A 23,692-nucleotide genomic window follows, 5' to 3' on the forward strand; every position below is an offset into this window, starting at 1 on the left:
CCATTTGTTATATAATGACTGTGGGAAATATCATGAAGCAAAATGTTGAAATGAAGAATGAGGATTTTGTGCCTGCACTTGTCTCTCTTCTTTTTCCTTTACCCGCTTCCCTTCTCCCCCTCTTTTCTGCTCACGCTCTCTCTCCAAGACGCCTCCTCACCCCCCCCCAGTTCTCTATCCTTCAAGGTGACTTTTTCGCTCAGCAGCAGCACTGTAAGTGGAGATAAGCGCGATGAGAGAGACGGCAGGGAGGGCAAACGAGGCGCACAGAGGGTATGAGGTTAAGAAGGAGACAAGTGCGTGTGAGAGGGCGTCCACGCGGAGCTCTGCTCCATGGGCACAACAGCAGCCTCTGCACTCCCCATCGCCGTGCTCTTCCTCCATCATGCTGTAAAATCTCCATATCTTCTGCGTAGAGGCACAAGAGCACACGTGCAACAGCATGCGCAGAAACATGCAAGCATGCTCACGAACATGAAGACCATCCTCAGATCTCATATCACTAATCAGTTTAAATTCTACTTTATTGCTGTTCCTTGTCATGCCGTAGCACTAACAGGTCTGTGCTTACAGTACGGAAAATCATAGCCGTGGTATAAAATCAAGAATCTAGGGCAAGCTGCTAAATTTAGGGGTCTGACGGAAAGAACTGGAAGCTTGTCAGAGTTGGCGGTGTAAAGGGGTTAGGGCGGGGGTTAAAAGCACCCCGCTCTTATCAGACCGTATCTGCATGGCCAGAGAAATAGGACCTGTCTCGCAGGAGCACCGACCCAAATGTGACGTCAGTTGGTTGCATTTGCAGCAGATGCCCCGAGAACATTTGCCACCATGACGTCTCACATTTGCTATAATGACTTGCTAAGTGCATCTCCCTGTGAGCCACTGCCAGCCAGGCTGAGCACCGATTCCTGCGGCCCTGTCTGCGCCTGTCAGGGCTGAGCGCCACACCTCTGGGATGTCTGCACTGGAGCCCTGCAGAAAAAGGTTAACGGTCACATGACTCTTACAGCAAATCGCACATGCAGGCGCGTCTGTGATGTAAGCAGTGGCACGCATACTTATGTGCTTTTTCATGCTGTGTGCTGGTGTCACTTGTGTGTGCGTGGGTGGTACCACATCCGTGTGTGTGTTTCTGCAAGTGTGAGCGTTCCACATGCACCCCCCCCCCGCCTATATATCAGCTCTCTTCATCCCTGCCACGTCCCTGTCCACAGCTTTACCACGCTGCCTTGCTGCAGTCACTGTGTCTTCCTTTCATTTGCTGAGCTCACACTTGATGTGGCATTTTTCAGCTTCCTGCCAACTTGATTTTTACCATACAGTGTCTGCTGGTGCGGCAGCAATGAATCTACATGATCAAGGAGTTAAAATCAGAGTACTTCAGATGAAATAGTCAGTTTTATTTTTGCCCCATCTTCTTTATAAAGATATACATAATTACACATATAAATAATTTACTGTACAACAATAACATCTGTACAGACATGTACATTGACATGCACATATTTTCACAGCACACATAAGACATATTATTACACACTTCCGGTCTGTTTCGTGGGTTGGCTGGAACGACTGAAGTTCAGGTCTTTTCTTGTAGTCTTTGATCCGGTGCCAGAAGAGTGTGAATTTTTACATCCCTGAACGTAGACTCGAGATCCCACTGTCGAAGCCCAGGAGAACGGATGCCAGATGGGGCTGGCAGGGGCGAGAAATATTTCCGCTCATGGTGGAGCAGAGCAGTGGTATGACAGGGGCCCACAGCCCCTTCGGAGTTCTCCCCCAAGGGGCTTGGGTAAAGAAAATATTACAGTACAAGTAATACATCGCATCAGACAGGTAGTCAGAAGTACGCCAAAATGACAGTTCCGTTGCAACATCACTGTAAACATTCCTTGGACACATGGCGGACATCCCTATCATTCCCTAAAGGACTGTATCTAGAAAGGTGGTCACAAGCTCATCGATGATGTCACAAGCCCTCTGTGGCCATTCAGAAAAAAAACAGCTTCATTACCAATTACAGTTGGAGAGTATTGATGTTGTTGAGCAGTGATCTTTTGCAGTGACATATTTTCAATAAGAACTTAGTGGTCCTGCTTGGACAGAGAGGCTGCTGTGGGAGGGGGGCTTTGCTCCAATTGTCTTTGGCATATAAGGTTGGGTCTTGCGGGAGGGGTGCATTTTTATAATATGTAACTACTGTCACAACAAATCTGACTTTACAATATAAGGCAATAATACAAGAGCTCATAGAGATACTGACATTGACACAAAAGGAATGGATCACAGTAATTACATACATAGAACAAATAAGTTTGCTCAACTACTGCATGAAATTTGTGCGTTGATCAGGCTATATTGACATTACAATATGTTCAACACCACTGGCTGTGGTCATTAAGAGGTCATCGAGGCAAGTGATGATAACTTTAAAAGTCTGCCTATGAATAAAAGCAGTGAACCGCCCACAGACAGGGACACAAGATTCACGACACAATGGAGTTATTCAGCTAAGTAGCAAACATCTAAATATACTGTCAACAAGAGCCTTAAGAACATGAGCCAGGTGCTTAACAAACAATATGCATCGTTCAGAGAAGCCGAGACCAAAGAATGAAGGGAAGCCCAACTTCTTTGTGTTCATAAACATAAAAACAAACGAAAAAGTGTGAGTCTAACATACGGTTTGTAGGAGTCGCACTGGTCTACCTTGATAAACACGCTCTGCCAGTTTATGTGGATCAATACCCTGTACATTGTGATTGCTGGGGGTCTTCGTGCACAATGTATAGCATCTACTGAACACTGCAAATGTTCTCGGGCACGATTTAGCCCTAGTGGCGGAGACAATTCAGGCGGGTTCCAGATGGATACCCATTGGGGGGGGGGGGGGGGGAGCGCTGTGTCGGTGAAGGGCTGTGATTGTCGGTTCCGCGATTGTAGAAAAACTGAAGATGAGGAAGAACGTTTAGCAAGCTGACTTCGTGTCGCCTTATAGGGCTGGTCTATCCCCATGACATTCGCTTAAAACAGAGGGTGCCTATTACTGTCCATTCTCATATGTGCCCAGCGAAAGACCCTCCTACACACTGCAGGCAAGTCTACAGGAAACACATTCCTCTGAAGTACATGCACATGGTAATGCATCTAGCACCTGTTTATTCAGAAAACAGTTAAGGCATCTTCAATCTAATTACAGTTAAATCTATTCTTGACCCTCACAGGAACGAGTTGAGTTTGCACACAGTATCGTGTCCTGCTCCTTGTACTTGGTTTAATTAGTGCCAGCCCGATCCTTATTACGCTTTTGTTATGTTTAATTAAGGAGTCTGAATGTATGACTGCTTTGCAGGGCATGAGTGGATTTTCTCTGTGCAGTACTGTGATGTTAATGAACATATACACTGATTAAAAAATTATTTGGAGCTACTATGGGTTGCAAGGCATTTCTATTACTATTTCTGGTTGTTTCTACACCTTATTATTAGCCTTTCTGAATGGATTTGGCTTTATTGTACTTATCTTGTTATTATTATGTACAGACTATTTGAGTTAATAAATGTACAGGTTCAGATTAATAAGGACAAAATAAGTCAGAAATGGTAGACATTTTTCAGTTTTTCGGTTCAAAAGACTCCTCCGTTTGCCATTTCTACTGATAAAGATGGGTTTCTACTCAGACTGTAGCCTTCGTCTCCTAGAAAATCGTGCTTCTTGTCCTTATAGCTATTACTACTGCTGTCATGAAACATCATGTGACGTATTACATTCTATTACATCTGTCTGTTCTGCTTATTCCTCAGTTATTTCATTTGCGTGCTGACACCACATAACACATCACAGCCAAGAGGGACAAAGATCGGTATAGTTTTGCATAGAAAAGGAACAATCGCTGACAGTTCATGTACAACGCGTGTCCCGTGCGCAGTGTCCTCTGGACAAGGACACATTTATATTACAAAAACGCATTTCCCTTGGAGGGTAAAAGGCTTTATTTGTCTTGAATCATTATTAGCGCGCGGCATAGATGGATCCGTGAAACTGTTACGAAGGACGAGAGCAGAAGCGCACAGGCGCTGTGGCGGCTTGTCCCTCCGGGTAGGGGAACGAGAAACTGAGTCAATCTGCAGAGAATGTAAGATTATTATAAAAGCCACCATTTAGATGCAAAACATTTGCCTTCTCCCTTTCTTTCCTTAATTCTTTCTTTTTCGTTCTTTTTTCGTTTTCGTTCTCTGTTCTTCCTTTTCCCATTAGTATTAAAGCGTACAAGACTGTCTGCTGAAGAATTTCATGATGCACTACCTGTATTACTGCATTTTTCTTGTTTTGACATATAATGCTCAATAAAGGTGGTTTGAAAAAGCAGAAATGGGGCGGACAGAAAAGTGCTGCAATGTGTGTATAGCTCACGAAGATTCATTTTAATTGACGAATCAGCGTTGCAGTGAACAGAGGAAACGTTATTGCGGCTGGTCTTACGGGTGACCCACGGCGAGTCACGTTTTAAAAATGTTTTTTTAGAATTATATACAAACAAACTCTGCTTTTACAGACAAAAAACAAATACCACGAAGAATGGGGCGGCTCAGTGGGGGCAGCACTGTTTGGTACATCCTTTGCAGAAATAACAGCTGAAGCCGCACAGGACGACGAACAGCCAAAAATACAACAAAAGTAGGGGCACCGAGTGAATATGTGCGCCATTCACAACATCACGAAGCCTCTGAAAAAGTCTAAACTTACTACACCCTGTCCTCAGCTCAGTGAGACAATGTCAGCAACTGTCAGCGTACAGGTGGGTTCTGCTCTGCTGAAACGAAACAGATAAATATTCTCTTAAAATACAAACAAACAAGTAAATGAATAAACTAACATTTCCATAACAATTTCTGTAAAATTCACTATTATTACTGAACGGCAGACTCGCTGCATAAAAGGCACATTTTCAGATTCTGACAGGCTTAGTTTTACAAGTTCCTCTCATGGAGAGGCTTCTGTACATGCTTCAGTTAATTAATATACAGTTTGAGGTGTCAGACCCCAGTCCTGGGGGACCAGAGCCTTGTGTAGCCTAGTTCTCAAGGGCTGTGTGTTAACTAGCACAAGGAGTTGAATCAGGTGTGTAAAATGAGGGGAAATCCAGAAATGTGCAGGACTCCGGCCCCCCAGGACTGGAATTTGTCACCCTTGGTTTAGACACTATCCAGAGTCCACTTTCTGTGATAGTCTTTGACACTACTGCTGCTACTAGTAAGCTATTACTACTGCTACAACTAGTATTACTACTAATATTATGTTATTTGTTAATTACTAATAATGTTTTTTAAATAAATAATTACATGGGGAACCTTTAGTATTCCTCTTGAGAATGCCAAATTTGCTCATTTTTAGGATCCGTTTCGCCAGTAAGGTTCAGTGAGGCTTCATGTATTCAGATGACACCCCTCCTGAATGATCAGTCTTTATGTGCCAACACACGTGTAGCAGTTTAGGGACATAGTTTCAGCTGCTGGAAGGAGTTTCCCAAACTGAACAGCAACAGGTTCTCTACTGCTTTTACTGGGCTGAAATTACGATGACCTTTGCTTCAAGAAAGGCTTTCCCCTGCACGCTGCCGTCATGTGCGTTTAATCTGTTGCTTTATGCTCGGTTTTCAGGACAAAGGTCAAATTGGCAAATTACAACACTGAGTCTGAGCCAGTCTGACATATGGCTAGTTTTCCAATTTATCTATCAATCCATCCATCCATCTTTCAATCATTTTTCCTAGACAGGTTTTCAGGGGAGGCTGGAGTCAGTCCCAGACAGCAAATACCCTGGACAGGAAGCCAGTCCCTCAGTCCGCCCTCCCCCACCCACACACACACACACACACAATCACACTATGGGACATTTTGAGGTGCCAATTAGCCCGCAAATCTTTAGAATATCAGGGGAAACTTGAGTACCCAGAGGAAGGTCCTAATATGGAGAACAGGAAGATACGCAAACTCCACACAGAGGGTGGAGGTAAGATTGAAATATTTTTTTTGGTCGATTTACTGATCGAATGAAATTATTATGGGAACTGCTCTCGATCCAGTGTGAATAACCCTTAAGGTTATTTTGCTCTGCATGATGCAACATTGCTGTCATGGAGACAGTGGTAGCCCATCTACACAAACACTAAGGCGGAAGCCTAATGAACACACCTGTGCACAGGTAATGCCTCCTAATTATCCATGCAATGGTGTGAGTAACACACTCACACACACACACAGAGGCTCACTCCCGTATGGCCTCCGTGAGGCAGTGGTTTGTTGCGTCGCTGCCTTCTTGTCGCGGCTTGTTTGACTTGCGTGGCACCGCCCACGAGTTACTTATGACGGTGGCACTGGGGGCCGGGTCGACCTGGAGCAGGGACACCACCCGCTTCTTCACTCTAGTCCTGAAGGCTCGCCGCAGCTTCTGGCGCGTGAAGGCGTAGAGCAGAGGGTGGAAGATGGTGGTGGCGTAGGCCACGGCCAGGAAGCAGAGGCGCACACGCACCAGCCGGTCACTGGGCCCCAGGCTGAGGATCAGCATGTTCACCACAGAGATGGGCGCCCAGCAGAGCAGGAAGGACGAGATGATGACCAGGGACATCTTGAAGACGCGTCGCTGGCGCTCCCTCCGGTCGCGGTGCCGCCGCACAGCCCGCCGCAGGGCTATGATGGCCGACACTGAAGCTTGCACGCCCACCGCTGTCTGGCTGGGCGTGAGAGCGTTCCCGCTGTCGGAGGCCACCTGTGGTACTGAGGACAGCGCTGGGGGGGAGGTGGGGGTGGGCGTGGGGGAGGGTATGAGGGGAGGCTGAGAGAGATATTTGGACTGACTGGAGCAGCTCCCACCATCCAGACCCTCCCTGGGCCCCTTTCTTTTCTTGCGGCGCCTCCTGCAGGACGGATCCTTCCGGCGCTGGCTTCTCTTGAGGTGTGAGCCAATGCGGATGCTGAGGGCCTGCAGGATCTTGAAATAGGTGAACAGCATGACCAGTACGGCAGTGAAGAAGATGGGCACCTGCAGCAGCAGGTGGTAGTACATGGCAAGCTTGGTGTGGTAGCCCTCCCCCCCTACGCACAGCAGCGTCCGGTTTTGCCACATGGGGTCCTGGCTGGGGTCGTTCAACTCGCTGCCTGTCCCAGAGAAGAACTCCACCTCCAGGAAAGGGATGAAGAAGACAGCCAGTGATACCGCCCAGACGGCGGCCAGCAGCAGGGCGGCCCGACGCGGAGTCAGGAGACGCGTGGCCGGCCGCACGGAGATGTCGTAGCGGTCCACGCTGATGACCAGCACGTTGACCGCGGTGGCGATGCTGGTGAAGGTGACGCAGGCCTCGTGGAAGCAGCAAAGCAGCGCCAGGTTGCCGTCCAGCGGCAGAAGGATGATGACCATGGTGAACGGGAGGCAGAGCACGCACACGATGATGTCCAGGACGTGCAGGTTCACTGTCACCATGTTGCTGACCGAGTCGACCAGGTTGGACTGGGCGCAGTAGAGCACGAGGACTGTGAGGTTACTGCTGAAGCCCAGAACCAGCTCAAGCATGAGGAAGCTGGTCAGGGACACTTGGAAACCTATGGAATAGGGCACGTACCACCCAGAGTCCGAGCCGCCGGCATCAGCGCCATTCAGCTCCCCCACACCGACCAGACCGTCGCTGGTCTCCAGGAGCTGCCTGTAGCTGTCAGTGTCCATGGCGTCGGTCACGCGGCCTCACGTACAGCGACCCCTGCAGGCGCGCCGCTCCATGACGAGCTCTCAGCTCCACTCCCTTCTGGAATCAGGTTGGGGCGCTGAAGCAGGGCGGGGAGCAGTTTGGAGGACTGGAGAGGGCGAGAGACAACAGCAGGTTAATGGGGTGGGGGGTGGCACAGTGAAGGAAGGCAGGGCAGGGCAATGGTGCAAGTGAGAATATGATTCTGCTCCCCCAAGCACAAGTCATACACTGGAACCCAGACTAACATCCTGTTATATACCACAGAGAGATCATGTTCATAGAAACAGAAATGTAGACTATAGCCAAAGCATCTTATTTGGAGAGACCGTCATGACAGTCCTGGGCTGAAGTGACCAAGAAAGTGACAACAGCCCAGGGCAGCAGTAGAGGGTAGCGCGAATGGAACAGACACATGGTCCGGCTGTTCGCATAGCAGAGGTCATCTCCAGTCATAGAAGCCTGGGAGCCCTCTAGCGCCACCCACAGACATATATCAACACCACAAGTACAAAGTTAAGCAGCTTGTGGGAACCTTCAATTCCACAGACGGGAAGACTAAGTATAGAGAAGAACGTAGGGATATTTGGGTTTTTGTTCGATCTTTACATCCCGTGTGACATTCTCTTTGTTTTACACTTGATATTCAGGCCGATGAACATTCACAAAGTGAAGTATTCTTGTATGGTATGTGTGTGCATGCACTCAGTGAGCAGTTTGGCATTTATAAGCTCACAGGCATCAGATACATCCACACACTTCTGCAAAATGCACTGGAACTGATCAATGTGGCATTTGACATAAAGAATCGAAACAGATATTAATCAAGAGTGGAGTAGATTCTATGTTAGGATAACATCCATACTAATGATGTTAGAGTAATGTCAATGTCTGATTCTCGTTAATTTTTCGGAAAAAAAAATCCTGCAGAATTACTCACAGTTTCTATGCCTAATTGGACACTGTGGTTATTGTAATTTATTGCACATTTCTGCAAGTTAATAAGCGAATCAGTTTCTGTTGGTTAAAACCATTAGGGGCAGTCAGGTGCTAATCTGAATGACTGAACAGACGCTGAGTGTAGCGGCACATAATTAAATTTAGGGGAAAAAAAACGAGCGAGAAGGAGACATGAGTCAATCACCTAGCCGGGAGCATATTGACGAGGTCGGAAATCCAGATTCTTTGTAGCGTGTCCGACAGCTGCCTTCATCCATGTTTATAAAGCATGCAGTTACACAGTCCAGCTGGATTCCCGCTTTCACACGCCTCAACGTTGCCTCCCTAAATGGTATACTGTAACATTCTGACATCCGAACATGCCAGCTTACTTTGGGATGTGTTAATCCAGAAAGCACTTATACCATTCTTGGCTAAGTACGTTTTTTTGCAGAATACAGTTATACAATGGAACCTTGGTTTGTGAGAGTAATTCGTTCCGGAAAAGTGCTTGTAATCCAAAGCACTCGTATATCAAAGTGAATTTTCCCATTAGAAATAATGGAAACTCAGATGATTTGTTCCGCAACCCAAAAATATTCAAAAAAATGATTAATACAAAATGTAAAGTAAAAATACATAAAACAAATTAACCTGCACTTTACCTTTAAAAAGACTCGTGGATGGTGTGATGGAGATTGAGGTCTCTCAACAACACACAAACACAGAACTAATACAACCTGTTAACGTCAATGGACACTATGGACACTCTCATGCACATCTACACTCACATCTGACCTCACATGGTCATGTTTACATCTGGACCCTTGCACAAAGTCACTTTAATAAGGCATCTTAAGACACTTTTTTTCATGCATACTTGCACACCATACTTCCTCCACCTAATTTCAATTTGAAAGAATTTCTATTGTACAGTATATTTCTATTTTTATTTCTATTTTATGTACAGTACACTTCTATTTCTATTTTTACTTCTATTTTATGTACAGTATACTTCTATTTATATTTTTATTTCTATTTCTGTTCTAGTTAAGTTTTAATTTTTCTATCGTATTTCTTCTATTCATATTTATTTCTTACGACAAGCTTAATTCTCTTTTAGGTCACTGGCGGTCGTGTAAGCATTTCACTACATATCGTACTGTGTATGACTGTGTATGTGACAAATAAAATTTGAATTTGAATTTGAGACGAGAGAACAAGAGGATTGTTATTTTGTAAGACGACTTTCACTGTAACTAATGGAATCACTGCTATCTGTTGGATCACTGGAATCTTTTTCTTTTTGTGCGACTTTAACATGGAACCTATCCAATCACAGCCGTTTATGCCTCCTTTTCAGCTTTGCAGACACGTAGACATTGCATTGTCATTAAACAGATCCATCGCTCACACTGCTACACCCTTATTCGGGTGGTGCTTTTCTACTAAATTGTGACTATACGAGTGAGGCACACCGACTGAGACCAAGCATGGGAGAAGATTACCCACAATCCCGTAGCAAGAGAGAGAGAACCATCGGCTCAGTTGTGATTACATGATGCTAGACAGACAAAGCGTATACATAATACTCGTATTGCAAGACCTCACTCATTTATCAAGTTAAAATTTCTTACAAATTTTTGCTCATCTTGCAAAACACTCGCAGACCAAGGTTTTACTGTATTTAAAATGCCTCTAATGGACAAAGTCCATGGCTGAATGGCAAACCAATGCATTTTCATTAACTGCCAGTTAGTGTCCAATGTCTTAGTTCCAGCCCTCCCCATGGAAATGCTGGGCTTTGGGTCATCAGCATGTGAGCCAGCCGCCGTCTGCATGTAATGTAGGCCATGCACCGCTGTTCTGAGGCGGGCAGCACCAGCTGTGGGAGCAGGGCATTACTGAGGGCCGCGCGTCAGGCCGTGGCAGGTCTGTAGGGAGGGACTATGCCGCGGTTTGCTGAAGCACTCACTGACGCCAATTATGCTGTGCCACTGCTGAGCCCCCAGTGAAAACCTGGGGATTGAGGGCTCAGGGTAGACTTGCTGCAACCTCGGCCTCTGTGGGTCTGTGTGTGTGTGAGTGTGTGTGTGTGTGTGGATAAGGTTTATATTACATTGTGGGGACCAAACCATACAGAACTGCTGCTATGCTGTCGGCTTCGCTCATGATACAGGTACATCACACACATACATCACACACATACATTATACATGTACACCACACACATACATGACACACATGTACATGTACATCACACACATACATCACACACACATTATACATGTACATCACACACATACATCACACACACATTATACATGTACATCACACACATACATCACACATGCATCATACATATACATCACACATGTAAAACATTTTGCAAGGAACAGGTCAATAAGAGCCGCGGGTCCCATAGCAATGGTGGGGACTGAAGAGGACGGGCATTCCTCACCGCAGGCATACGCCAGTCCCCCAGGATGCACGCTGTGCCCTGGGCTAACTACACCACACGGAGCACCTAGTGGGAATGTGCCAGCTGTATTTCACAGCTTCCGCACCTGCCTGTCTTAGATCATCACATGCTACTACAGTCATATGACCGAAAGGCTGTACAACATAAAATATCTGAATAAGCCGTACCTCACAAGTGGCTAATTGTCATTGCTGACCCGCCACAGCTCACAGTGCACAACAACGAAATGTGTCCTCTGCATTTAACCCATATGTGACAATGTGACATAGCAGGGGGCAGCTAATTCAGCGCCCGGGGAGCAGTGCTTGGGGCCGGTACCTTGCTCAGGGTTCCTCAGTGGCGACATCAAACAGAAGCAAACAACACTGGGGTTTTAGTTTAAGATACAGGTATCTACATATGCTGGGGTTACGTTCCAGAAGTTAGGAACTCATTTACAGGGGACAGGTCAAATACTGTACAACATAAGACACGATATCGCGCACATTTAACTAAACCTCCACAGTGGCAGGACAGCCGCTTTATTTTGGCCTCTTCCACATGCCACACGTGGTAAAATACTATCTGCTTGGAACATCTCCTGATCATTTTTATTAAGGCTCTTGTAGGATATAAGTATGATCAGACGTTTCTCGGTAGGATGTAAGTCAAAGGATGGATGTACTCCATCCTATACTGTAGCAGGCATGTAGCACATGTGTGGTTTTGTCTGCCGTATGAAATAGTAAAAGATTTGTAGATGTTGAGACCCCATACTGGATAAGTGATTAGAAGATGGGTGAAGTTCTGCTGCACAGCTATTCCCAGAAACAAAGCATGTGATCGTGGTGTTGTGTCTCTCTCCTCCTCACTCGCACTTCCGTAACAGCCCCCAAACTGGGACCGGGGCCACTGCCAGCCAAAAGCCAGGCTGTGACAGACTGCACTCACCAAGGGAGGCCGCCGCCCTCCAGCCCTCACCAGCACCTTCTCACCCTAAAGTCAAAAGCAGGGGGAGCACGGTGCCAGCGCCCCGTCAGACCGGCAGCAGAGTCCGGAAGCGGTGATGATGTAAACCAGGCTGGTACCTGGGATCTTGCGACTCCCTCCCTCATCTGAAACAACCGAACGTTTCTGCTTCAAAGTCTTCAACAAATCACATCGGTGAGATTTAAAAAGAAAAAAAAAACATTTTTGTCAACGCAATGCACTAAATTACGCAGCAGGGAGTCAGTAATGAAGGCGCTAAACCCCCAGATCTCACAGGTAAACCTGTGCAGCTGTTTCTTGGCAGCAGGGCTAATCAGGTCGTCTGGGTGATACACTGCTGCTGTGAATTGTTTACCGCTATCGCGAGCACAAGCGCATGTCCTGCGAGCACGATGAGGCTGCCTGTGCAGATTACTTTGCACTGGAGCACTTGGGCAGAATCCAACTGGGCCTCTAACTGTTAAACACAGCTCCTGAGAAGCAGCACACGTACACACACACACACACACACAGAGTCATGTAATCATATCTTTTTGGGGACCGCTCATTCATTTCTATGGGAAAAATGCTAATGCTAACTATGACAACCCTAACCCTACCCAGCCCTAACCATAACCAAAAATACAACAGTTTTTGCATTTTTAGTTTTTTCATTGCAGTCATGGATTTTTATAAAATGGAGTTTTCCCAGGAAACTAGTCCCTATAAGGTAAAAAAATAAAATAAAACGGGTATTCATCACGTTGTGGGGACATTTGGTCGACCACACACACACACACTCACACATGCACATATGTGTTTATAGTCATCTTTCTGGGGACCCTCCATTCATTTCTATGGGCAAAACCCTAGTCGTAACCATGATGACCTTAAGCACAAACACACACACACACACATGCCCACGCTCATACTTTCTGCATCTACAAGTTACTGTAAGTCTGTAACAACCCTGCCGAAAATTAGCAATTGGGACACTTTTCAAAGGCTATATACACCCTTCAGTCGCCATAGACTGAGTACATGAGTGTGACTTGGGGCAGCGTGCTTGGCCCTGTAGCTCCTGCTGGCCTCATACTGCAAATTAACACTTAACCCACAGGATTCAATATGGGTCAATTGTATTTTGGACATCACGAAAAGCACTTATTAAGAAAATTTTGGCAAAATCACCGCTCTTCCTTCAGCGGCTGTTACCTTAGCAACCGCTCTGTAGCTGAGCCCCATGTCAGCTGCTGTGACCGTGGGAGTCAGGCTAGAGCGTGTCGTTTTAGAGCCAAGGACTGGAAACAGAAATGACACTGTGCCAGGGCGTCACGCACAGCGGCTGCTTGCCATCCCAGCCCACAGCGTCCCCTTCTCGTGAGACCGTGACATCGACAATCTCCTACATCATATCATATTCGCCAGCTCCAACACAAATCCTTTCATTTCGTTTCACTCAGGCCGCGACAGGCTGACAGAGACGTTTAATGAGGGAGCCCGATATAGTGTCCGGCGGGTAGCGTCAAATGATCAGAGGAGAGGAAAATGATTAAGGACAAGGGCTCGTAATCTGAACGGTGCCAGCAGAAGTCACGTCAAGAACTTGACATGCAGCAGTAAAACGTAAAGCTTTGTAAATGGGCCGAAGGAACAAACAGTAACAAAGAAGAGCAAAGGTGACAGGGAGGTTTGGAGGGCAGAAAGGGAGAATGCGCGACTGAAATGGAAACTGGGAGCAGTGAGATGTCTGGCGGCCTTTGTGTTCCGTTCATTACGGATTTCAAGTGGCAATACCGGGGAGAGAAGAGGGTGACCAGCCATCAGCAGGCGACTGAAATGGAGACAGGGTGAGAGAGAGTGACAGAATCCGCCCCCCTTGAGACTTTCAAAGGCTGCTCTGCAGAAGACCGAAGCATTACTGGGGGTCTGTTCGCTAATTCCAGGTCTTCTCCAGTGCAAAAAGCAATCCAGTGTTTATAATGCTGGAATGTGATGACCAAGCTTAATGAATAAGAGGCAGATCTTGTTTACAGCAGATAAACGCAGTGTCTGAGGGATCCGAGATCTGCCTCTCTGTTCTCTCCAGCCCCTCCCACCACCGTACCTCAGAGGATACTGTTTGTGAAAAATTCTTCACTGTGAACCTCCAAAAGGGGTTCATGTTATTCACAGTGACTGCCGCATTTGGAAGAAGGGAGCAGAGCCTGAATTCGCTTTTTTGGCTCATAGATGTAAGACCTACCCCCTCCTCCCCCTGCATTATACTCAGCTAAGCGCTACACTAGCTGGAAGGTGTAGGGAAGGAGGATTTCACTTTAATGAAAAGTTACATTTCACTTACTCGTTGACATTATCCAAGCCTGTAGAACGTGGTAAATTGGGAACACGTGGTAAAGTGTCACACACCCTCAGGAACAGGCCTGAACTGGACCATGAGTACAGCTGACATCGTTGCTTTAAATTCACGTGTGAAATGTGCACCATCACTCAAGTGCGACCTTTGGCTGCATATCTGAGTGGTACAGCACACCTTTCCTGGAGCTCTCACTACAGGCAAAGGTTCTAACGGACAGAGTCAGTTCATTGGCAATTTCAGTTTCTTGATGAGTTGTGTGGTCGGCATTCCGATAGAGATTTTAGCTCTGACGATTGCACCGGTGTCTTAAAGGTCTTTCTTTGATGTGATTGTCCCTCGTGCACAAGATCCAGCTCAAAGCAAGGTGACTTTCTGTGCACGGAAGTAAATATATATACTCAGGCATCCAGATGAGACAGGTAAATGTAGAAGAGAGCACAGTAGTAATCACTAGGCTACAGAAAAAGCATGGCTTGTCGACAATCAAGTCTTCAGGCCTGGTAGGGGAACTGGCTGGGGATGAGCAACGGCAGAGCGCAGTGCGCAGCTACAGGTGTGAACTACGCCATCCATCAGATTTGACAGGAATCTCTGGGGCTGTCGCACCTTAATGGCCAGAGTAGCGGTGGGCTGAGCATAAGTTAGCAACTTGTCTCATCACTGTCTGATGGATAACCACCGTCTGCGGAGCCTGGGAGTGGGGGGGGGGGGGGGGGGGGGGGTCCACCTCAAAACAAAAGATACATCTAGAGACAGCAGCATGGAAGAAACAAGTACACAGGGCTGACACCAGTATCTGTACGATATGTAGTCCTATTCAAAATAAACAAAACAATCAGTAAACACTTTATCTCAGCCGGGCTGATTTAAATATGACAGCTTGATCCTCTTGGCACGTCTCTGAGCCAGTCACTGGAGCCTCATGAAAAATGCAGGGATACAGACTGCTGTTAACACCAGGCACTACAGTCCAAATCGAAGTTATTTAAAAAAAAAAAACCTTTATAGAGTACACATATGTATATTTTCAGCACTAAATATGACCTACAGTACATGGAACACTTTTTTAAATATTAAGCTGTTTATCCAGTAGAATGACGCAATTTAGAGATGCCAATGCACCTAAGCGTATGTTTTTGAACTGCGGCAGAAAACCAACCAAAGTACCCAGATAAATCCTACACAGCACAAACCGCACCCGGCACAGGGAGCACGCACAAACCTCACCCAACACAGAGAGCACGCACAAACCACACCCGGCACAGGGAGCATACACAAACCTCACCCAACACAGAGAGCACGCACAAACCACACCCGGCACAGGGAGCATACACAAACCTCACCCAACACAGAGAGCACGCACAAACCACACCCGGCACAGGGAGCATACACAAACCTCACCCAACACAGAGAGCACGCACAAACCACACCCGGCACAGGGCGCACAGACAAACCACACCCGGCACAGGGAGCATACACAAACCTCACCCAACACAGAGAGCACGCACAAACCACACCCGGCACAGGGAGCATACACAAACCTCACCCAACACAGAGAACACGCACAAGCCACACCCGGCACAGGGAGCACAGACAAACCACACCCAACACAGAGAGCACGCACAAACCACACCCGTCACAGGGAGCATACACAAACCTCATCCGGCACAGGGAGCACAGACAAACCACACCCGGCACAGGTAGCACGCACAAACCACACCCGGCACAGAGAGCATACACAAACCTCATCCGGCACAGGGAGCACAGACAAACCACACCCAACACAGAGAGTACGCATAAACCGCACCCGGCACAGGGAGCATGCACAAACCTCACTTGGCATGGGAGCACAGACAAACCACACCCAGCACAGAGAGCATGCACAAACCGCACCCGGCACAGGGAGCATGCATAAACCTCACTTGGCATGGGAGCACAGACAAACCACACCCAGCACAGAGAGCATGCACAAACCGCACCTGGCACAGGGAGCATGCACAAACCTCACCCAACACAGAGAACACGCACAAACCAAACCACACCCGGCACAGGGAGCATACACAAACCTCATCCGGCACAGGGAGTACAGACAAACCACACCCAGCACAGGGAGCACACACAAACCTTACCCAGCACAGGGAGCATGCACAAACCTCACCTGGCATGGGAGCACAGACAAACCACACCCAACACAGAGAGCACGCACAAACCACACCCGGCACAGGGAGCACAGACAAACTTCACCTGGAACAGGGAGCACGCACAAACCTCACCTGGCACAGTGAGCACAGACAAACCTCACCCGGCACAAGGAGCATGTACAAACCTCACCCGGCACAGGGAGCATGCAGAAACCAAACACAGCAACAAGACCACGCAGAAACCTCACCCGGCATGGGAGCACGCACAAACCTTACCCAGCACAGGGAGCACACAGAAACCTCGCATGGCACTGGGAGTACACACAGGGAGCAGAGGCAAACCTTAAACACAGAGTCAATGTGTGTGGGGTTTGAACTCCCAAGCCCAGATTCTTGAAGCAACAGCACAGCCCCCAGAGCCAATGCATCATCAGACAGCTTCGGCTACTAGTATTTAGTGTTTTATGTGTTAAATACTGTGGCCATTATTCTGCAGAACAGAAATACACAGTGGTACCAAGTACCAAAAACCAGTAAAATCTCCATCTCAGAGTCACTTTCTGGAGTCCTCCAACCCCACAGATTCTGGGTGTCTGAAAGAGCATGTTGTGTGGAGATGGGGAGGTGAGGCTGTGCTGATTTATGACCATCCCAGTGGCTGCTAATACCCACAGAGACTGCTGCGCTAAGCCTTCCTTTTCCCTCTGATTGCAGTTAATTCTGGCAGCCTTAACACCACCCCAGTGACCAGGCAAGAAACTCCTCTGACCTGGAGCCCTTCGGGATGCAGCCTGCTGCTCCAGAGCTTCTCGCAGAAACGACGACCAGAGGGACACTGCAGCTGTGTTCACTCAGCCTTCCACTTCATACCACTGAGACATACTGAGCCCAGTCTTTCTGACAATGCTGGTTTTTATTTGCGCTCGTTTACATCGATCGCCCTTAACTCTCTTCACACAGTACTGCATCGTCCTAATCACACGATAGACTCACACTGGAAAAAGAGCTTCTGCTACGGAAACAAAGGAGAAATGAATGAACAGTGGAAGGTATTTACATAGGACGCTGTGAGTGGAAGTGGTTTAAAAATGAGCCTAGAGACACTGACAGACAATGGGTTTGTACATGATCCTCTTTTACTTCTTTTTCTGCCTGTTCCCTCCGCACTGTCCCTGTCGTCACATCACTGCAGGTCAACATTTCAAACCAAGAGCCCTGCTCTGGAAGACACGGCTTTGAAGTGCAACTCTCATACCTGATCCGGGAGTGACACACGCACGGCCACCAACTCCCCTTCCCCGAATATGATGTGTCCTCACACGTACGCCTACCCGCATCAGCCTGCACCAGCCCGCGCGGCCGGTTAATGTCACGTTCAGGGGCAGAAACAGAACGGGGTTCTCGCAGCCCGATGGGATGAGACGCCCGTCAGACTCAGACGTGGCTTTCACTGAACACACTGCTCAAGCTCTGACCTTTATTTTACAGTCGCTATAAAATAGCTAACAGTCCTCTCCAGAACTACAATATAAGTCATAGGATATTAATGGGATGTAATATAGCCTGTTGGATTGTGGGGAACAAACATCACAACAGTTAAATTGACAACCTTACCGAGTCGTTAGTTAAAAGCAGCACTTTAATTACCTCTTTTCAGGGCGGGAATAAGACACAGATAGATGTGAGAGTGCTGCGGTTGCTGATGAGCCCAATAACCGTATGCTGCGATCCAGCAGCAACACAAACACCCTTACGGGCGCGACAGCTGGAAGCGAGCAGATGTCTTCAGGCTCAGGATTCGGAGCAGTGGTTTTGTGTGCGGTTCAATATACATTTCAATTAATACTTTTATGTTAGTCAGCAGACGTAACCTCCTGAGATGAGGCCGCACCACTTAGGCACTCTTCATGATGATCCATGGCTTTGCGTAGCAGCCGGTGATAAAAACAGCAAGAGAAGGTCATAAACGCATGTAATACATAATAATCTAACCTTTGCTGTACTTTGCTGTGCGATTAAAAACCTGAAGTGCCTTTTTGGAATCAACCCTTTTCAAAGCGTGCCGATGGATGCACCCCGTACGCCTGGGAAGAGGTAGATTTCCAAATACAGTTTTCCTCCTTGGCGTGCCATTTAGATATAATTTAGCGTAGGAATGCGACAGCATAACACGATCACGTCATGGGATGTTGCTCAGAAAACAAGCAAAAAAGTAAGAGAGTGTGGAATTCGGGGATTTGAACAGCATCACAAGGACTGACTGGCGCCTCGTCAAAAAGTAATGATCTTAGTTCGTCTTTTGTCTTGGTCCTGCTGTGATGGAATGAGCTTCTTTAGGATTACTAAATCCCTCAGACAGTACAAATCTAACCCCTGCAATTCAGCCATAAAATCTGTTTTATTGTGTGGACTCGTACGAATGCAATGTAGATATAAATGTAACAATAAACACAAGAAATACACATGGTTACTGAAAGGTCACATCCAAACATTTCAGTGTTTAAAGTGAATATTAAGCAACGTACTTTCAGTACAGCTATCCTTGCATAAGAAATCCTAAACCTAACAGGCACAACATTCTCTCATAAATCTGTAAGTTAAAGGCTCATAACTACAATTTCATTGAAAGTACTGCCTCTCATTCTTAGCAACAAGTCACTCCCATGATTCACCGCACTTATGACGCCCAACCGCTGTCAGTAAGCTAAAGCTGCAGCTGATGGATAAGCATAGAATTCAACACTCAAACAATCACACTCAGTGCCTCCCCTCCCCCCACCTCACATAAACACACAAACAATTCTGGGTATGACAAGAAGAAGAGGAGAAGGGTTTTTAGGTGAATATCCAGTGCGAGAAAGAGAATCGCAGTGGGCACAGGATATGGCACCATGCACATAAAAGCGGCGACATCAAAACAATTAAATTGAAAGAGGAGACATGAAAATGTTGCGTGAGATATGGTAGGAAACGGCCATATGTGCAGTGAAATGCCTACTAAACATTCAGGCTTTGAGTATCCATAGACTTTGTGAAGACATCACCGCCTACTTCATAGCTTAAGCTACCCTCATCTATAATAAGCTCTCAGACACCAGCAGATGATAATGACAGCCAATCATCAGCCTTTTCTATCAAAAATGCATTTTTCTGCAAAGGCAATTAATACATACGTTATTGGCTCATAGTTCCTGTTCCAGCACTGATCCGTTCCCAATCTAAAATCGCTGATTCTAAACTTTTATGTCCTCTGAAACATACATCACTAATACAATGAAACCCAGGAAAAAGCTTATTTCACATAATCGCCATACCAGATTTTTAGTTGTATCACACTGGTGACAGAATAGGGATTGTGGTATTAAGTATTATACGTCACACAACATTCCAGGTTTCTCATATTTTATTACGTATAGAGTAACAACACAACGTGTCATCTGTTGTACAAAACACTTGCAGACAGACGTGCCTTGATACCATTGAAATGTGGTGGAGAGCGTTGGACTCATAGTACACAAACAAAGGATTTTTTTTACAAAACAATTTCCTTCTTTATCATCCTCTGGTTTTCACTGCACATGTCACAATGTCTGCTTTCAACTCAGAGATGCCGCAAAATGATCTCTTTGTCTTTTGTGGAAAAACAATGCGGTACTAAGTGTTCTGTATGCGCACGTAAACTTGTTTTTGAAATGTCTCTGCTGAGACTCAGCTGCATTGAACATGAGAACTAAGATTGTATTGGGGGTCAGAGATGTGCAGGTGAAAATGTAATGTAACTTCCAGTTCCTCCATTTATAAAAGGGTTTATATCCACAAATCCTGTGTTGCTTAGAGGAACTGGTGCATTTAATAACACATTTACATCCATTTGACAGCTTTTATCTAAAGCGATGTATAATTGAGGAAGCTTGTCAGCCAGTCCCTGGAGTAACTGGGGTTAAGGGCCTCGCTCAGGGGCCCAAAGATATGATCACTCAGCCACAAGATTTCAGCTGGCAAGCACCTGATCAGGGATACGGGTCACACACCTCCTCATTTAAGGCAACATCTACTAGTTCTAGTTATGCACATATCATGGCTATTCTACCTCACTCACACCTCCTGTACTATATTTTCTCATTTTCTTGTTGCATATTTATTTGATTTTCCAGGATCTATCTATCTATCTATCTATCTATCTATCTATCTATCTATCTATCTATCTATCTATCTATCTATCTATCTACCTACCTACCTAGCTACATACATACAATATATGTAAAATGATTTTTCCCTTTGGACGAACAATACAGTTCTGTCTCATCTTACAGGTAAACAGCAATCAGTGTCTGTGTGAAAGACTGCACCATTCATGAGGTTCATTAACTTAATCAGGGTATAGTATAATTGGCTATATAAATAACTATGCAACAAATAATCTAATCAAAGAAAATCTTGGTAGCTCCTTCCTATTTAAATGCAAAGAAACCTAATCATTTGATGTCAGCTACACAGAGCAAATTTGCAAAAAATCAGCTTGACGATTCTGTGGATCTGCAGAGTTTGCCCTGTACGAATACTGCATACTGAGGTTAAGTGGAATTACCAAAGTGTGCACGTGCGAGCAAATGGTGCGCGAGTGTGCGCCGCGATGGACTGGCTCCGTCCTGGGTTGTTCCCTGCCTTGCGCCCATAGGCTAGACCCCCCACGACAAGCACTTACCAAAACTGGATGGACTTCAACAGCTTGTGACTATCCAACTTAAGATTTTGAGATTTGGCATGTTAAATGGGTGTCAAATACTTCGAAGAAGCAGCGTACATGAAAAGTGTAAACTATAGTATGATGTAAGTGAGGTACGGTGCAGGCAAATGCGTGGTGCATGTTCCTGAGTTGTCTGCCATTCATATATACAGTATATGTATATAAAAAGTTAATTACTGAGCCCCTTCACCTTTGGAAGAGGAACTCGAAGCTGGACCAGGACCACTGCTCATTAATTAATGCACAGAGCCTGAGGTAAGTCTCACGGTCATTACAGAGAGACCCAATTCACTACAACCACACTGCAGATACAGACCATTACATTTTGTGTTTCCTCACTCGCAGAAACATTCCAAACCTCCACTGTTGGTGCTGATTTCACAGAGCTCCGTTTTTTTTTTTTTTTTTTTGGTATATCAGCTGGGTTGGCATCTACGGGATAGACAAAGCGGGACAAACCACCACACGCACATAAAGATCAGCAGCACGGTGTTATAGACTGCTTTACACTCCAGATTTGCAACTTATAGTCAGTGTTCAAATGAACATGTCTGGCCCAACAGTGTAGTATTCAAACAATATTCATCTCATTGCTTTTTTGACAAGGCACTCCAGGTGTGTATTTGCATTACAGTATGTCTGTTTATTATCTGCTGCATAGTACAATACTGACAGTTGCACGATGCAATTCCGCTCACATTAGCGCAAGGCGCGTGCTGCTGATGCCGCTGCGACTGACTAAGGTTTACTGGACAGCGCTGGACACACGCTACACCCCATCAAAGAATAATACACTTCCTCCATATCACTAATTAAACCATTTGCTAACAAAGAAACATCTTTTTCGTACGGTTACAGCCTGATTAAATTAAATCAGTTTTACAGAAGGTATTTTAAGTGGGCTGCTACTACACCATATATATTTTACGTACATCAATTGCAATTTGACTGCTAATTATGTTTGCAAATCGTATACTCACATGTAAAACACGTTATAAGGTGAAATCCAGAAAACTCACCTCTTTTGTGTTAGTTGAAGGAAATTCCAGGCACATATATTATGTGCTTCAGGTACTTCCACTGAATCCGATTCACGGTTTTCAGGAGAGCGGCTCCTCGGAACCAATTATGATCAGAATAAATGATTCCGTTTTCTGCATGATGTATAGGTAGTTCATGCTAATTATTTCCACTCTATTGACGTTTTCGTCTGTCTAGTTAGTATGCAGCGTCGTCCTTTTATATTTTTAATTTTTATCATTATTTTCTAGGCTTTCTCAGATATTCCACTTATCCTAAACAATTCACACACGGAGAGGTATCCCACACAAATCTCTCAGAACAGATGCATGGAGTACTAGCGCCAGAAAGCGAGGGAGAGCCGGAGCTACTTATGCAGCGTGGTAACTATGCAGGCAGCGGGTGGGACTGCGGTCAAGCTATCCGTGCTTTGCCGATACAGTCAAATCATCCGCGCTTACAATGTGAGGTGTACGCATATACGTAACATTACGGTCCCGGCGATCGCGCACAGGAAAATGGTTAAAGATTTGTTGTCGTGCGTATGAAGTAACGAATATACTAAAGCGCACAAAAATTCTTACATTCCTATAATGCATAAACAAGCCTTATACGGCCTGACAGCTAATGTGCTAGGCTATTTCCAGACAATATTTGGTCAACTTTTACTGTACTTTTTTCAAGTAAATGCACTCTGAAATCCATCGTTTTTATGCGCATTCAGGTGAATGAGCCAAGTTTGACAGGCCATTTCTCAGAATTTGCCCGTAATGCACAAACGACTTTTATACCATCTGAAAGATGCAGTCCTGGGATGCTCCCAGACAAAATTTGGTCAGCTTTTACTATTTTTTCAAGAAAATGCACTTCGTCTGAGAGTAGCCTAGGAGTGCGTCTTTGAGAAGGTTTAAGGATTATGAGAAGTTTGTGGATTATGAGAAAATTCTGAGAAATTGCCTGTCAAATTTAACTTAAGTAGCAAAAAAAAAAAAAAACCGAAAAAAAAATGCATTTCAGAGTCCATTTTCTTAAAGTAAACAGTATACAGTAAACGTTGACCAAATTTTGTCTGGAAATAGCCTAGGACCTTGTCTTTCAGACATGTTGATGCATTATGAGAAAATAATAATTTTATTATATTTTTGTATTTTAGTATGTCCTTTACTTCATACTTATGACAAGTCTTGAAGCATTTTCGTAAGCGAATAGTCACTTGGAGTATTAATTTCATAAGCTCGATCTACTACCGTAATATTATGTCTATGCGTGCACGGTACATTTTAAGCGCGGATGATTTGACCGTGTATCGGCAAAGCGC

At 45.7% G+C, this 23,692-nt stretch overlaps 1 protein-coding gene across 1 annotated transcript; it reads right to left on the reverse strand.

Annotated features, from left to right (window-relative positions):
* Positions 1-1,392: 1,392 nt before the first annotated feature.
* Positions 1,393-22,817, reverse strand: LOC125745122 (G-protein coupled receptor 22). Its single transcript, XM_049017627.1, has 2 exons — positions 22,374-22,817; positions 1,393-7,847 (listed from the first exon to the last, which is right to left on the reverse strand). Exon 2 carries the CDS (start codon positions 7,717-7,719, stop codon positions 6,268-6,270), a length of 1,452 nt encoding a protein of 483 aa, XP_048873584.1. The 5' UTR covers positions 7,720-7,847; positions 22,374-22,817; the 3' UTR covers positions 1,393-6,267.
* Between the last annotated feature and the right edge of the window lie 875 nt (positions 22,818-23,692).

The sequence above is a fragment of the Brienomyrus brachyistius genome, chromosome 6 (assembly GCF_023856365.1).
Source record: "Brienomyrus brachyistius isolate T26 chromosome 6, BBRACH_0.4, whole genome shotgun sequence".
NCBI lineage: Eukaryota > Metazoa > Chordata > Actinopteri > Osteoglossiformes > Mormyridae > Brienomyrus > Brienomyrus brachyistius.

What these genes read in the sequence shown, in the direction of transcription:
- LOC125745122 (XM_049017627.1), bottom strand. Translation starts at nt 7,719, where the DNA reads ATGGACACTGACAGCTACAGGCAGCTCCTGGAGACCAGCGACGGTCTG.